The sequence below is a fragment of the Protopterus annectens genome, chromosome 1.part0 (assembly GCF_019279795.1).
Source record: "Protopterus annectens isolate FY-2018-M chromosome 1.part0, PAN1.0, whole genome shotgun sequence".
NCBI lineage: Eukaryota > Metazoa > Chordata > Ceratodontiformes > Protopteridae > Protopterus > Protopterus annectens.
In genome coordinates, this window is record NC_056725.1 from 1,899,803,582 (window position 1) to 1,899,822,174 (window position 18,593).

An 18,593-nucleotide genomic window follows, 5' to 3' on the forward strand; every position below is an offset into this window, starting at 1 on the left:
TACTCATCCCTCATTAGACCCATTATAGAGTATAATGCCCCATTTGGTATGTACCTCACAAGACATCTGCAACAGCTGGAAAGGCCACAGAAATACCTCACTAAAAGAATCATAGGCCTAAAGCAGATGCCATATGCTGACCGTCTAAAAAAACTGCAGCTGTATTCTGTGGCATATCGTCTACTCAGAGGTGATCTCTGCTTAACATACAAGGCCATGTCAAGCCCTGAGCTGTTGGACATGCTCCACTTAAAGAAATCCCAATCCCTCAGAGCCACATGCTCCAGGGATCTAAACCTTGTCATCACAATGAACAAAACACGCTGGAGGGATAGGTTCCTGACCAAGAGACTCCCCATACACTGCCCATACATGTCAAGCAGAGCGCCTCATTGACCCTCTTCAAAAAGAACCTTGATGATTGGATGGGAGATAGGAAATTCACCCCAGGGATCATGTCAGTCACCCTGCTAGACAGGGGTCCAGAGAAGTAAATATTGTGGGAAGAAATATCCAGGGAATTGTTATGGCTAGGCTTGCATAGGCCCTATTGCTGATAGCCTAGTACCATCCTATGAACCTATGAACCTCACAGCTAGAGGTTCTTCATTTCAATTCTTGGCTGGAGCACCCTCTGTGCAGAGTTTGCATGTCCTCCCTGCAGCTGAGTGAGTTTTAAAGACATGCAGGTAGGTGTGTGTGTGTGTGTGTGTGTGTGTGTGTGTGTGTGTGTGTGTGTGTGTGTGTCTGTGTGTGTGTATGTGCCTTCTATGAAGGTTGGGCACTGGGCTGGCAACTGACACCGCAGAAACCCTACTGCTGATCAATCTGAGGATTGGTGATCCACTGTGTCGACCCTTAATGTAGAAGCCAAAAGACATTGCTCTTCTTTACTAGGAGGAAGTCTACCTGGGTTGGATGCTGATCATTCTTGTCTGTCATGTTGTCACTTGTTTCTTTCAGTGGTCCATTTGTTGGTCACCATTAAGCCATTTTTGCACAAAAGACATCTACCATGGCCCCTTCTTCATTATTCCTCCATGTATTATCAGTGACTTACAAAAAGACTCAGTGAAATTAACTAAATCTGGGACACATATTAAACAGAAATGTTAACACTTGATACAATAAAGTGCAAAGGAGTTGCTATTAACATGCGACATGCAAAACAGGCTATTGTAGTAGACCCATTTGAGCCCTCATAATCAGCGGTTTCAAAACAAACAGAATAATTAATATTATCTAAGATTATAAATGGTTCACCTGTGTTGTAGGCATACCAATTGATACTATGTAGCAGTTTGGGTATTTCTTTTTTCTTTTTTTAAGTAGAACACTGGTTAATAAGACCAGTGTTATCCCTAAAGCTGTGGAAGTCTTATATCAAATCTTGTTTGAATTCATGCAAGTTTTTTCAATTGTAGAAATGAAAGGAAACTATTAGTTCTCACCCAGGATTCAAACTCAAATCTGCCAGCATTAGCATTCTATGCTAGTATCACTGCTGCTGGATAAACAAGAGCCTCTGGATAAATAGGTGTTGGTGTTCCCCTTCACAGCTTTTTCCTTTCAGCTAAGAAACCCCCCTAGTAGAAAGGCATTGTCAATGTAAGCAAATATCCTTACCTATGGAGCAATCTAGCTATAATCTGATATGATTCAGAAACTCTGGGTTATTTAATATGTTTTTTCAATAGATAACATATGATGACTTGCAATGTCTTTATAACACTGTCTTTGTTTGATAGCCTTTAATGGTTGCACCATAGTCCTTTAAGGTTGCACCATTCTCTTAGATACATAATTTAAATTTCAAGTTAAGGAATGATGACTGATGTTTGGTAATGTCTTAAGTTAATATACTTTATTCGGATTTCTTGTTGTTCTTGCTAACTTTGATAGTAAATCTACATTCCTTATGAGAGCTGATACCTCTCTTTCTAAAAATAGAATATGCTTTATGTAGTATATGACATTCTGAATTATTTATTTTATTTGTTTATTTGACATTTGTTTACCAGGAAAATCCGACTGGACAAGAAAATGCCCATTTGTAGTGGAGGTCCAGGGAGAAAAGCTCCATAATCACAACCTTTCAAAAATCAAGTACAGACATTTTAAATCACAAAGTATCATGTTACACTACAAAACATTACATGCAAATATTTCAAATCACAAAGTATCATGTGACACTACAAATCAAAAGTGTGAAAAAATGTAATGAGAATAAAACATCGAACATATGTTTCGTAGTAAAGTTTAATGAAAAACAACAAGTTGGAGAAAATATGAAAAAACTCAATAGTATATTATCTTTTACATAGAGTAGCATGTGATAAATGAGACCTGAGACAATTATAATAAGATATTTTAAAGAGATATAAGAGATTTTATGATTAGAGACAATATGGGGAAATTCAGCGAAGAAGATTATAAGAAGAATATAGGTTAGTTGAGTAGGGAGGAAAGAAAAAGCGGTTGAGGAAAGGTCTGTAGAGATGAAGTGGATAAGGTAAGTTAGCGTAAAAAACAAAAGAAATGAGTGGAGTAGGAGGCTGGAGAGGGTTGTGCAGTGTGAGTTCGGTTGAAGGGGTGAGAGAAGTATAGTAAGTTCAGCCAGGATTGGCTGAAAAATTCAGTAAGCAATATGTTAAGATTAGTTATTTTCTAATCTATTGGTACCTGTCTGTTAAATGTCACCCATGATATGACATAAAAGAATGGTGCATTATATCACCTTGTCAGACATTGTTAACCAGCTGCATTCCATGAAGGCAGAATCAGCAAGAGGGAGTGTTAGGGTATCAGTTCTTTTAGACAATAAGAACATAACTTAGCTAAGAACAGATGGGTTGGGAGGATTACTGTATGCTGTCAAGTTTTAATAACATACTTTCTTGGATGTGCTCATATAGCTCTCAAACTTTTAGTTAAGGACAAAAATGAAAAAATAACCAGGGACAAAGGCTTTAAATCATGGTCTCTTTTTATGAAAGTCAACAGAACAAAAGGATGTAAATTAATACTCATTCTAAGGGATAAAAGAAAGTCTGTAACTATAGTGATTGTTATTGTTTTTTTAGTGTATTCCACCACCTTTCTCAAAACAAAAAATACCTACCACAGGGGTGGCAGAGGTACATTTTAGGATTTACAGTTTGCCAAAATTAGGAATATTTAGGTATGTGGGCATAGCAAGGCTGAAATTGACTCTCTGTGCTGCTGCCCCCCCCCAAAAGAAAATATAGGAAAACTCTTGACAACTGTTATGGGGTTTTCTAGAGGTGAGGCACAGTAGCACAGTCGTGCAGCAGACAGAGGAGCAGCAGTTTCCCAGTTCAATTCTTGGCTGGAGTGCCTTCTGTGCGGAGTCTGCATAGCTTCCATATGTTCGGATGGGTTTCCTGCAGTTGCTCTGGTTTCCTCCCACATTCCAAAGACATGCAGTAGGTGGATTGGACCCTCCAAATTGGCCATAAGTGTGAATATGAATACCTGGGGACTCTTGATTATGCCGCCCGAAGCCTGCTGCCATCACTGTTATTCTCTATTCCTTCCAAGTCCAACAGGCAGTAGCTGATGTCATCACGCATGCCCTTTAGGCTGGTGATGCATAGTAACATCAGCCAAAAATGTAAAGTGGAGGTAACCGATAATACAAAAAAAGACTGGGAAATTCAGAAATTAAGGGGGTCACTCAGGAATTCTTGGTACCCCAATATTTTGCCCTCAAAAATGGTAAATACCGAGGAATTCAGTATACTTAAGAGGTCCAAATTATGTGGTGTTTTAACATGCCTCTCAACTGTCCAGATTTTTGCAGAATGTCCAGATTTTTGGCTTATATTTTTGGTCTGTTCCTCATAAAATTTGTGGTTTTCTAGCAAATCACCAGGATTATCTGAGGATTGAAGTCATTGAATAATAACATACTTTGAGTTTCAGACATCAAATCCTTCATAAAATGTATGTTAAAACAAACCCTGTTACGCTAGCAGCTTTCTAAGTTCGTAAGAGCAATATTTAAATATGTCCCTATTTTTCGTCCTTTGTTCCCCCCCCCCCCCCCCATTTTGGTGGACTTTGTCGAACTTTCTTGCACTAAGCGGTTGAGAAGTATGGTGGTGTAGAAGAACTACCGCGGCAGGGCTAGGTGTAAACTTTGGCTTTAGATTATTGTCACTGTTGAAGTGACAGCCCAACCCCATGTGCAAAACTGGGAAAAGGGGGTTACGGATGCAAGTAGTGCCATGCAATGAATCGATGATGCTGTTTTACTGCTATAGTCCAAGATTATTGTTTCTACTTTAAAAGTAATGATTACATTTTAAGTGAACTGACAGCAATGCTTTACCAGCTGTCAAATATTTTGTTACAGTTTAATATGGGACAAAGGCACACTGTACGATCTCTTCTCAGGCTGAGGACAACCGGAAGATCACATCATCTACAATATCGCTTGCCATCTGTGGACAGCTAATAAGTGCAGTAACTAGCACATCAGGAACTTTAAACTATTACCAGAGCAAACATGACCCCGAAAGATGCACAAGCACGGCTCTAAGTGAATAGGGTTGCCACCTTTCCAAATGCCCAAAGTGGGACATTTGTGCTACAAACATCAGATTTTGCAGGGCAAAACATACCCACGGCCAGTACAAAGGACAGAACGTCATTTTTTTGCCTGAATAAAAGTCTATTCTTGCAGCATTTTAGTTCCTTATTCTGTTTCTTATAACATTTAGGTGTTTCAGATACAGAATAACTGTTTTATGCAACTATGACATAAAATATAGAAAATAATTTTGTCCTAAACTGTCAGGGCATTTGCCACTTTTCTCACATTTTTTGCAGGACACAACTGCCCAAAGAGGGACTGTCCCTCACAAAGTGGGACAGGTGGTAACCCTATAAAGAGCTGTCTGCTGCAGCTGTATAGGGTTACCACCTGTCCCACTTTGCGAAGGACAGTCCCACTTTGGGCAGTTGTGTCCTGCAAAAAAATTGTAAAAATGGCAAATGTCCTGTGATTTTATGACAAAATGATTTCCTATATTTTATGTAATAGTTGCATAAAACAGTTATGCTGTACCTGAAACACCTAAATGTTGTAAGAAATAGAATAAGCAACTAAAATGTTACAAGAATAAGCTTTTATTTGGGGAAAAAAAGTGAAGTTCTGTCCTTTGTACTGGCCGTGGGTATGTTTTGGCCTGCAAAATCTGACGTTTGCGCCAAAAATGTCCCACTTTGGGCATTTGAAAAGGTGGCAGCCCTATGCTTCTGGCTTTTCTTAAACAAGTTCAAATTTATAGTCTGCAGATTCATTGAATCATTCAATGTTCAAATTTCAGTAAACATCGCATCAAGACATTGTATATATTTGTCTAGATGGTTTCATAAGAATGAATAAATGCGAAATCATGAATTTAACCCTCCTACAAAAGTTGTGGCAGAACAGAAATGCGGTGATTAGCAGTGGCCTGAATTCCGTACCAGGAAATGAAGGAACCGATAAACTGAATGAAAGCTGATCATCCAGTTGCCTTCAACAAAGAGCGGAACTGGATTGTTTGCATTCTTTAGTGTGCTCAATTTGCCATTTCTTAATGAAAAGCAAAAACGAAAGAAGGGACATGCCTTTGTTCTTGAACTCTAGTATGCAAAGCAGACTAGTGCTCACTGATGAAAGGAGTAAGCATGATGAATGGTAATTTTCCACAGAGCTCAGGAGTGGTCCTGGTAATTTAATTCCATATGATGTACATTTAATATGTGCTAGGATTGTGAGAAGTTTATCCTGTAAGGATCGACTGGGAATGCCAAGTTTGACATAATGTGGACCTCATGTAAGCAGCGCTGCATTTGGCTGGCACCCTATTTCCCCTGCTTTGGGGGGGCTGATGGCCAGTCCGTAACGCCTCAACATGGTAATCAGCAGAACTGGACTCCTGCCTCCCATGACACTGAACCCAGTCAGCTATATTTGGCTCTATACGACTATGACGCTAGGACCGAGTATGACCTAAGTTTTAGAGAAGGTGACAGACTGCTAGTTTTGGAGAAGTTAAACGATGACGGGTGGTGGTTTGCAAGAACCCTTCCGGAAAACAACCTGCATCCAGGGCAGAAGACAGAGGGTTATATTCCTGCGAACTACGTGGCACCAATTCAGACTGCTGAAGCAGAGCAGTAAGTAACCGTCCAGAGTTGTAGTACATCTCAGAGATTTTTGAACTGAAAACAGTCGTGGGTCTCTTTTATAGGGTTACACCGCAGACATCAGAAGTCACTTAACAAGGAACAGTCAGAGCTTATGCATAGTAAATAACTTTGCACGTGATTGCTCTGGCAATTCATCACTCACACTTTGTTATTTTGTTGTCTGTGAACACAATGGACAGCAACACACTCAAGTACTCCTCGGGTAGATTATGTCATAGAGGTAATGTTAGGAGAAAACAATTAATTCAACAAAAACAATGACAAATACGAAGTTCATGTTATGTCTTAAAAGAAGTATTAAAATCCAGTTGCATTAACCTTAGCTAACTGGAAATAAAAAAAAAGAAATACATTAATTAATAATAAAGCAATAGCAAGGTCAATTCTGTTGGTCCGCAGGAGTAAAGTTAATTCTTCAGTCATAACACAAAAAATATCTATCAGCTGATCAGTTAAAAGATTAGAAGAGTAACATAAATAATCATGTGTACACACTGTGCAGGAATATAACTGTTTTTTATTCAGAGAAAACAATATCTGAGACTGATAGTTAGCAAAGGAGATTATTGCCTCACTTTACTTTGATTGTTGATCTGTTTATATAGCCTGGGTGCCTTCTTTGTGGAGTTTGCATGGCATCATTGTGTCTCTGAGTTTTCACCGGTCATCATTTTCTTCCCAAATTCCAGTGACAGCCAAGAAGGTGAGCTGGTAAAGTTGCAGATTCTCCCTAGGAGAGAGTATGCATGAGCGTGTGTGTGTGACATCCACGACTATCTATTTGTCTGTGTGGTGTGAATTTTAATGTACATGTGTGTGGTGCATACGGTACCTTTCAACTGTCCATATTTTCCCATAAAATCCAGCTTTTTCATCTGTTCCTCATAAAATTTGTGGTTTTCAGGGAAATCATTGAGGACTGAAGTCATTAAATAATGACAGACATTTAAGTTTCAAACTTCAGATTCTTCAAAAACTGTATGCAAATACAAAACCTGCTATTATAGAAACGTGCCATGTTTATAAGAACAATAATTAAAATCTGTTCCTGATTTTGGGTTTTTGTCCCCCATTATGTTTGGCTTTGTTTAGATTACTTGTGTTAAGAGGTTGACAGGTATGGAGTGGTGTTCTTTTAAGGACTGCCTCCCATGTAGGGCTGATTTTTTTTTTGTCTTGTACTATTTGCTTGTGGGAAGAGGTTCTTCTTCCCTGCAACCATCAACTGGGTAAAGAGAGTATTAAAGATGGAAGAATGGATAATAGAGAAGTTTCCAGACTTATCCTCACAGTTAACGTTTTGAGTGGCTAAGAGATTGTTTTAATTACCTAGCACCCACAAGAATCTTGGTTGAACATGTCAAGGTCCAGCACTTCTTTGTCATTCTTTATAATGCACAGGTGACCCTACAATTAAAAAAAAAATAAATTTCCTTGCTCTGGAAATAAATTCATGTCAACATGTTGTCGAAAAAATAGCTCACAGACCACTACCACTAAGTAAAAGAAAGTTATCAAATGTTGCCATAGTATAACTGAAAGCCATGAACCACAATTAGGCAATAGTTAGTGCAAAACAACTGCATAATTACAGTATCTAATTTCCAGCTCTAATGAGGTTCATTATTTGTTAACTAGGTAAACCCAATGGACATAAGTGTCCCTTTTCTGGGACAGTGTGGGAGCACTACTTGGTTAAGTGACTTACTCAGAGCCACGTGACAGTCAAATGGAAGTGGAAGGAATCACACTTTGTATTCCTGACTATGGGTAGTAGCTCTTTCATAGCACAATGCTTTAACCTCTGGGCTAACCGGCATCCATCCATACACTATATAATGGTCAATGGATAAAAGGTTTCAGATTGCCTCTTGGTTATCAGTTATTCAGGATGTTCCTAGGTAAACAGACCTTGATGCCAAAGCTCAATAGATAACATTGAAACACCATTTACCAAATTATTAAAAACAAACAACTAGGCTTTGTTCCATGTAGTCTATCATCTTTTAGGATTTGAAACTTATTTAAATAATTAAATATAGAAACATAAAATCAGAGTGTGAAGCTAAGGGCTACCTCCTTATTTTGTACCATCCATCTTGCAAGAAACCTTGGCTCTGATACCTTAGAGCTTTCTTTTTCTAATGCAGAAAACCTCAGAGATGTCTGCATTAATGGTTAAACTCTTATTTACTTTATGGGTTATAACAAGTGTATGCAGTGTAAACATACCAAAAGGTGACAATGGCTTTGACTATTGACTATTCTTGAAGGTTATATTGGTTAACATGTTAGTAATGTTTTTAATTTCCATGGACTGGGAAATTTGCAACCTTTGTGATAGGCTTCTGTTTTACTAAGTGCTTATACACATGATTTTTCTTTACTGTATATCTCCATAACAAAATTTTAGGGATATGTACATTGAAGGAAAAATAATTATTTGCTTCTCTGTGTGGAAACGTGGAATGAGCAAGGCTAAGTGAATGAGTTTTAACAGTTGCAATATGAGCCGTTTCTGAAGTACAGCACTACCTCTGTCTGTAGTGCAGGAAAATTGCATTTATGATGCATCTAGTACAGTATAACTAAATATTAACCATGATTTTCAGTAATTATCATTTGAATGCATAGAATAAGGGTTTTATCCCTTTTCAGTCTATATCACTTAATTTAAATATGTATTCATCGAATACGTATTCATCGAACTCTAAACATCAAAATTCATTTCAGTGAACCTTGGACTTTTTTCCAGGGTTATGGACCACTTGCCCAGTAGCACTCCGGACCACACACCGCACTAAATCAAACCTACCCAATGGGTGGGCTTTGCCCACCTCCACCCCCAACTATATAAATACTACAGTGAGGAAAAGGGCAAAGTTGTGGTTGTGACCAAGGGCTTCCTAACCCTGGAAAAAAAGTCTGAGGTTTGCTGAAATGAATGTCAATGTTTAGAGTTCGGTGAATACGTATTCGATGAATATGTATTTTGATTAAGTGATATAGCCCCCCCCCTTTTCATGATTGTTTACTAAACGTAATGAACACATCACAACCATTGAAAGAGCTAACCAGTCTAAGTGACAGCACTCACATTCCTTCCTTTTTTAACATGTTTATTGAATCATCACTCAAGGCATAAGCAAACATGCTTCTTTTACATATAAAAAAATATTAACGTTCACAGTTATAAACATTATACATCACATACTTTCTTTTATACAATTAGTGTCAATCCAGCATTACATAAATTGGACAATTTCTGCCTTTTCTTAAACCTCACTCCTCAAAAACATTATTCTGCCTGTACAATTTCCATTTTTCTATGTAATTTATTCCTATACTTTTGTAGTTGGAGGTTTGAAAATGGCTAAGGTGTTTACTTCTCAAATAAGAAGTACATAGTTTGATTCTCACTAAGGGAAACTGGCTTGCTTTAAAATTGCCCATAAGGACAATTAGCCTAATACTTAGCTAAAGGTCCCACTTCTACTTCTTTTATCTCAGTTGCAATATTCACTACTTCAAATACAGTTAGCTTAGACTTTGACTTCCACTTTCTAGTAATTGCTTTCTTGGCAGTCACCAGAATTAAACTCCATCCCTTCCTCTACACATACTCCCTTGAGGTTACACTCATACCTTATCCACATCTATTCCTACTATCCCCTCTCTCACACCCTACCCTTCACTACTCTATTCTACACCTTCACCAATATAATATGTTACCATATTTCATGACCTGTAAAATATTAATAATAGTTATGATAATCACCTGATATGTAAGTAATGCTGCATCTTCCTAATATCAGGCTTTCTATATAATTTATACTTGAACACTTTGACTATATCACGTCTGTTGAGTTTTTATTCTGACAAACAAATGTTTAGTTTTCAAATTTTGTGCTTGAATGTTATGACTTTATTATATCTGCTAAGTTGTCATACTGACAAATCAATGTGTTGTTTTCATATTTCAGCTTGAATGTTATAGCTTATGTCTGTCTAGCTTTTCATTCTGTTAACCATATGTATCTGGAGCTTTCTCCCCGAGCCTCCACTGGAAATGGCTACTTCATGACCCAGTCGGACTTTCCCAGTAAACAAATGTCAAATAAATAAACAAATAAATAAATAATAAACAAGGCCTTACTTTGTCTGGGCAGTTTATATTCTATATCCAAACTAAAAAAAATATTTTCTTAGTTACACCCATTTGCTCACCCAATATTTCTGGCAGAGTACTCTGCAGGAATTTTTTTTAAATGTGCCAACTCATTAGATTCCCAAAACATATATTCCCAGTTACCTCTTTCTTTCCCATCACACCTCCAACATTTGCCATATACCTGTGGGAAAATTCTTTGGAGTCTGATTGGAGTATAAAAATAGCTTTGCAAGCACTTCCAAGCAAAACTCCTAAATCTTCTTGACTTTGTTGCATATTTGGGAGCAATACGTGTCCTTCAATTGTTTCCTTGAAAATTGCTTATCCAGTATCTCTTCCCATCCTTTTCTAACTTGCTTTGATTGATTCCTATAGTTCTCATGCAATATTCTATATGCCCTACTAATTAAGTTTTTAACAGCAGCTTCTGTTCTAGATTCAACAAACAACTACCAGAGCAGGTCTTTCACTTAGGATTCCCCTATCCTTTTCTATTTGCCTATATTTTGATATCATCTCTGCTAGAGGAGTCAATCTCTACTTTGAAGTCCAAATGTCTGCTTAGCCTCTCCTCATTCTGTTGCCTTTCACTCTCTAGTTATTTGCTTTCAATACCCTGTTTCCTTTGCCAGTTTTTCTCCAGTAAATTCCAGCCCTATTTTGCCTATTCTGTATACTCCTAATTACATTCATCTGTACTGGCAGAATCTCCTTTCTCCATTCTCATGTTGGTTTGGTTCTTAGCATGCTTTATGCTGCTTTATGAATATAATATTCCCTCTCTGTTTTAATTTCTCCAAGTCATTTGGCTTTCTAATACCATGACAGCAATGTACTCCATTCCTATGTCAAAGTCAAAGAATATAATATTCTGTATGAGTGTTGTTATTCTCCTTAAGGATCTGTATCCAACATTCACTGTGCCTTATTTCTTGACTTTCCCCCTGCTTCATCATCATCCCTTTCCACTTTGAATTATGCTTTCTACTTGTGTTATGTATATAAGCCTTAACTGTGTAGTTCTAAATCATCCCTTCAAATCAGGTAATCCTAAACGACCTTGTTTTCTGGAAGGACCAATGTATCACACTTGACTCTTGCCCTCTTCTCTTTGCAGATAAAATCCTTCAATTCTTTATTAATTACTGTCCACAGCTTCTCTTCTGGTTAATAAAAATATGCCTGACCTGTATATGAAGCTAAAGGGACTAAAACATGTTCACTGCTTGTATCTTGCTATCTGTATCCATAAACACAAGCTTCCAATTTCTCAGTTTTTGTATTATTTTTTGTTTAGTCTCTTCCTGTATATCCTTATCTTCTTAACCCATACTCCTAAATACTTCATTTTATCTTGTCCTCATAAATATGGATATTTCTGAACCAATTCCTGTGTGGGCACATAGTTTACAGCTATAGCCTTTGTTTTGTCTTCATTAATTTTATGTCCTAAAAAAAATTGAAACTGTCTCAGAATGTCACACAACTCTGAAATGTCTTTTTTTTTTGTTTTTATCAGGTGCAGAATAATATTGCCTGCAAATAAAGCCTACTTTTCTTCATTACAATACAAATGATATTCTTCAATTTCTGAGTCCCTTATTATCTTTGCCAATGTCTCTAAATATAATGCAAATAACAAAAGGGAAAGAGGACACCACTACCTGGTTCCTCTGCCCATAAACAACTTATCAGTGAGGAACCCTCCCACTTTAATTTTTGCCTCTGATTCCCTCATATAGCTTTTTAATTAACCTTATCATTGTATCAGATAATGCAAATGCTTCTATTGCCCTACTCATGCAACCACAGCTTACGCTGTTAAATGCCTTCTGTATATCAAGACCATCACCAACAGTGGTATTTTCATACATTCTTCTTCCCTCCTGATCATCATTGTTTTATTAATACCAGTCACAGTCCACCAAAACCAAGTATAAATAAAGAATAAGAGTCAGGAATCCACACCACAGTACTTTATTAAGCACTTTAGTTTTGTGTTAAAAACATCATCAGAATACATAGTACTTAAACCCCACCCGTTATATATCCCCATAAATAATGATATAATTTCCTTTCATTTAATATTAAAGCAGTAATACTACATTAAAATCCATTCCTACTAGATGAATATGCTACATGTGTTGATCTTTTTGTACATAATGGAACTTCACCTATTGCTCAAGAACCAAATCATCTTTTTTAACATCACACATCTAGATATGCAGCCACAATTATGACAAAACAATATCAAAATGCAATAGTTTACTACCATGATGTGCAACATGCATATAGGCATACAAGCATACTGGTACAGTGTAAAAAATGAATATAGAATATGAAAATTTTAGAAGGAGCAATATTTACATAAAATATAGTGCTTTTAACCTTAAAATTGAGCTAATCGAGATGGCACTATTTAACCCAGGGGGCTCTGAAGCATTGGTTCGCAGTTGCCATCTCAATTCTTTTTGTTCTAAAAATAATATTAAGTGGACCCCCTCTCTTGCCCACAGCAGCCTGGTCAATGACTATAAAATTAAATTTATGTCCCTCATGTGAAGCAATATGGACGGCTAAAACATTTTTCTTATCCTTTTTACTAATGTCATAGTTGTGCTGATATATTCGTGTCCTTAAGGTATTAATAGTTTTCCCTATGTAGAAACAGGGACATGAGGCACATAATGCTAGATATACCACAGCTTTACAGCTGCATGTGTATTTCTTGTTCAAATAAATCTTACCATAATGTGGAACTGTTACCTCTTTCCCCACTTTAATATCCATACATTGTAAACAGAATCCACACTTCGCCATACCATCATTGTCTATTGCTTATCTCTGTCGCCTGTATTTTTCCTAGTAAAGGGGAAAACAAACCTTGTTCCCTTTTCCTAATAACTTCCTTAAATATATTTTCTGTAAACCACAATGAATAGTCTCTTTTGACCAACATATTTTTTAAAAAATAAAAAGGTGACAAAGATAAGCAATAGACAACAGGAGAGGTACAACACTGAGAAACTAGCTATTTTTAAATTTAATAATCACTACTTTGATATAAAAAGGATTTTAACCCATAATTGGAGTATCTTCAGGGTTAATAGGGAACAACTAGAACTAGTGGGTCCAGCACCTAGAATAATTTATAAGAGAGAACAGAGCCTGAAGAACATCCTTGAAAGGAATAGAAATGTGAATAGGAAGGGTGATGGTATGGTGAAGTGTGGATTCTGTTTACAATGTAGGGATATTAAAGTGGGGAAACAGTTCCACATTATGGTAAGATTTATTTGAACAAGAAATACACATGCAGCAGTAAAGCTGTGGTATATCTAGCATTATGTGCCTCATGCCCCTGTTTCTATAGGGAAAACTATTAATACCTTAAGGACACGAATATATAAGCACAACTATGACATTAGTAAAAAGGATAAGAAAAGTGGTTTAGCCATCCATATTGCTTCACATGAGGGACATAAATTTAATTTTACAGTCATTGACCAGGCTGTGGGTGAGAGAGGGGGGTCCACTTAATGATTTTTTAGAAGAAAAAGAATTGAGATGGAAACTGAGAACCAATGCTTCAGAGCCCCCTGGGTTAAATAGTGCCATCTCAGTTAGCTCAATTTTAAGGTTAAAAGCACAATATTTTATGTAAATATTGCTCCTTCTAAAATTTTCATATTCTATATTCAAAAGTATGATTGTATGCCTATATGCATGTTGTACATCATGGTAGTAAACTATTGCATTTTGATATTGTTTTGTCATAACCGTGGCTGCATATCTAGATGTGTGATGTTAAAAAATATTATATGATTCTTGAGCAATAAGTGAAGTTCCATTATGTACAAAAAGATCAACATATGTAGCATATTCAACTAGTAGGAATGGATTTTAATGTAGTATCACTGCTTTAATATTAAATGAAAGGAAATTATGTAATTATTTATGGGGATATATAAAAGGTGAGGTTTAAGTACCATGTATTCTGATGAAGTTTCTACTACGAAACAAAAGCTCTTAATAAAGTACTGTGGTGTGGATTCCTGACTCATATTCTTTATTTATCATTGTTTTATTAATGCTATCAAATGTTTATCTCCCCTCTACAAAACCTCTTTGAGCTGCAGCGATCAAGTTTGACAAATCCTTTGCCATTATTTTAGCTATTATAGACCTAAACACTTTATAATCATAGACAAGGAAAAAATGTTAAGCAGATGAAAGGCATTTTAACAAGAACAACACCAAATGAATCAAGTAAAAAACAACTAAATGTGGTACAAAGTACAGTACAAACTTTTATTGTACTAAAAATGGTGTTTTCACACCTTAATGGCACTTCTTCAGACCATCAATTATATCAATTATAACTTTATAATCATGGTTTAAAATTGAAATGGGTTGGGTCTGATGGGTCTTTACCAATTGTAGGTATTACTGCCACCATAGCTTTCTTCCAGAATGTTGGTGCTTTCTCTCCTTTTAAGATGATATTAAGCAAAACCCTTCCAGATATTATCACTTTCTAACCTCCTAGCTTTCAAAATTCCACAGGAATACCATCTATTCCTGGAGGCTTTCCTGCAGATTAATTATACATCAACATTTTTATCTCATCTCCTATCTTAACTGTTAATTGTTGAGCCTCATCTACCTCTAACCTTGGCATACTTAAGTCTTTCATAAATATTTCCATTGGTGCTTTTGCTTGATTTCCACACTCCTCTAATTTATAAAAATGTTCACAACATTTCTGAAGTATCTCCAATACCTCTACAAGATCTCTGGTTATTTTTCTTGTTATAAGCTCTAAAAATTTGGCAACAACCCTTTCTAATTTCTCTTGCTAAAGTCATTGTCTTAAAAGTTTTTCCCTGGGATTCAATAAACTCTGTGCAAGAATAGTGTTATTCTTGCACAGAGTGGTTCATGTCCACGTAGGACAGCAGCGCACCCTGCATATTCATGAAGGTGCACTGCTGTGTATCCTACATGGACACGGAACAGGAACGAGTGCAGGGGGCATGTCCGAGCAGTGTTCACACAGTAAACACACCCCCTGCACTCAGGAAGTGCTGTACAGCACTTGGAAAACAAAATAGTGTCCGCAGACACTCTTAGCATACCCCGCAACTGAGCAGATATTTGCAGAGTGTCCATATTTGTGCCTCATATGTTAGGTGTGTTCCTCCTACTGTCCTGGCAAAGAGCTGAGGCTCAATGTCATTAAATAATGACAAACATTTGAGTCTAAGACTCCACTTTCCTCAGTAAGTCATGCTAATGCAAAACCTATTATTCTTATTTAAAGTTTGTAAGAGCAATATATGAAATCTGTCCCTCTTTGCCCCCCCCCCATCATGTTTGGCTTTATTCAGATTTTATGCTCTAAGAGGTGGAGAGGTATGACTGTTAGTTATCTGCATATCCCTAAAGTAAGAAAAATAAAACAAAAATTTTTTTTTTCCATCCCCACTAAAGTTTAAGCGTAGTTGAGCGGGTGTGCGCATCGCGCAGCTGTGTGCAGCATAGCTTAAATATCTGAAGGAGCTAAACAGAAATATACAGCCAAACTATTCAAAGTGAGATTGTATAGTGGTTAGAGCTTTTGCCTTGCATGCAGTCATTCATGGTTTGAGCTCCAGTGCAGTTTATTCATTTTTATATGTGAAAGCGGCACTAAAAATTATTTTTTTACAAATAGGTAGTAAATAATATATATTTGTTAACCAGGGTAGTGTAGCAGGTCCAAATGTGAGGTGTCTGTGTAGTAAAGATCTGAAACCCCCATATAAACACAAGTGTCCCATACAGCATAGCCACACAAGAATATAATGTAAGGAAAGCACATAGGGGAATGTTATGGAAGGTAAACATGCATAACATAATATGTAATTAATGAGGAATCAACCTCACAATCCTGATAGTCCATAAAATGAAAGCTGAACAATGCTAAATTGTGCTCAGCTATGCATAGCCAGTGTAAGCATTGCTTAAATTTAAATGTTTGGTGATAATTAGTGCAGCTAAGCGGATTTGTGCACTAGTAAGCAGTGCTTAGCATCTACTCCTTTAAGTAATGCTTATATTTGCTCATCACTTAGCTTAGCTCAGCATATTCAAAATCATCAAATCACTGCAAAGGGTGGGAAATCAGGCCTATTTAAACCTCACAGTCAGGAATTCACCCCACAACCAGTTGCAGCTCATCACTGCAAGCACTATGGCTGATGTTGGTGAGGGTGTGTGCTTTCGGGTGCAGCAGTGGGGCATTCAGGAGTACAGGGTCATGGCTGGACTCCCAGTAAAAGACCATGAAGGGAGACTGCTGCAGGACCAGTACCAGGATCCCAATACAAAGAGGAGGCCTGCGACCATCTCACACATGATCTCACCAGTGTCACTGGCATCCCTCATACTGGTGAGCAGGTCCAGCACCATTGTGCTGAACTTAAGCATAGGAAGATGGAGCTCTTGGACCAGTGGGTCCAAAATGCATGGCCAGGGAATGTTCCAGATGTGTGTAAGTATCAGTAACATTTAGTGTTTGCCAAAGTCCAGCCTGTGTATGTGATGGTTAGGTATGCATAAATGTTTCTCTATCTCCTCTACAGCTGCAAATGACAGGGCCATGAACTTGGACGCCCATGCCAGCAGGTTGCTAAGGCTACATCGTGAGGCTGGTAAGTACAAATCTAGCTTGTAGTATTCAGGGCAAAAAAATAGAAAGGAGTAGAATGTCACCTATATAGGTATATATCAATAAAAGTGTCAGTACCTTTCAATAAAACTCAGAACCTCAGACTGGTTGTGTTTACTTTGGTATGTGGTGGTATGAATCTAAAATGTATACAGGTTCTGCACAGCAACTATAGCTCTGAAAGCATTAAATAATCAAGGCTCATCTGACAAAGATTGTGGAGTTGTAAAACAAGAGATTAACTATAAGAAATGTTCCATGCACCAAGATCTGATACCTGAATATTAATGTTGTGTTAACCAATGTTTCCCAAACTGTGCTATGTCAAAGTATGAATACACAGTATAAGAACTATCTGCCATGCATGAATGCCAGAATTACAAGGTCAGATTGTACAATCAAGAGAGTAGTAGGTAGAAAACAGTCAAACAAGTGATAGCAGTTCCTCAATAGCTCATTCTGATGAAACACAAACTTGTTGCATTTTTTTGCACAAAAAGGCACGGTTCGAATCCCTGTAGTGGTAGTAAGCTACATGCATAATTTTACCCAGGAATATGTGAATATGTATAGAAACAATCAGGTAGTATTAACAGAAATTTCCTCCACATGTCTGCCAGGTAAGAAAAGGTATATCTTAGCTGTAAGAAGGCTGTACTTATACACTGTGTACAACACCCACTGTCCAACCCTAAGCTGCAAATGACAGCAAGATAAGTACATACACCAAGTAGTCTCTTCCGATAAATGTCCCTCAAGTGTCATGCTGTCACGGCTATTTGTCACTGCTGCCAATACCCAGGGTGACTGATAGAATTCAAGGCAGAGTATGGCAGAAGCACAAACACACACACACACACACACACACACACACACACACGCACGCACACACACACACACACACACACACACACACACACACACACACACACACACACACACACACACATTATCACTGCACATATGTAACCATGACTATGTGAATATGGGTAGAAACAGGTAGTATTAACAGACATTCCCTCCACAGGTCTGCCAGGTAAGGGAATGTTCATGTCAGCCTTAGAAAGGTATTATTAATACACTGTCTACAAACATACTACTGCCCAATCCAAAGCCATAGGTAGATGTAAAGTGAGGTCATACCTGGAGAGTAATGAGTAAAGTAATGATCATTACAGTTGTGAGCAATTGAAGCCTATACAGTTGTTAATTGACATCTTTCTCTCTCCCCCACCGTATCTGCACCAATAATCTATACACATATATCAACAGGTATGTTTTTCACCAAACCTATTGTTGGGACATGGGTCCTGTTGTTCTACAACTATTTAAACATTTAACTATTAATGTTCCCTGTTCAAATACTATCATTGGTGGCCTCTTGCTATCAAGGTAACCTGCATGCTGTTATAATGTCTACTGTGGTTCCATATATGCATGTGTTCTGTTTGCTATGCAGCTGTTCAAATCTGTTTTAATGGGTGA

The 18,593-nt window shown here is 37.4% G+C and overlaps 1 protein-coding gene across 1 annotated transcript in view; it reads left to right on the forward strand.

The window, feature by feature from the left end:
- The first annotated feature begins 5,608 nt into the window (after positions 1–5,608).
- The window catches only part of LOC122806250 (tyrosine-protein kinase FRK-like), a 533,982-nt gene continuing 520,997 nt past the window's right edge, over positions 5,609–18,593 (forward strand). Inside the window, exon 1 of the mRNA XM_044076552.1 lies at positions 5,609–6,192. Within this exon, the coding sequence (XP_043932487.1) occupies positions 5,837–6,192 (356 nt within the window). The 5' untranslated portion in view covers positions 5,609–5,836. The remainder of the gene's footprint in view (positions 6,193–18,593) is intronic.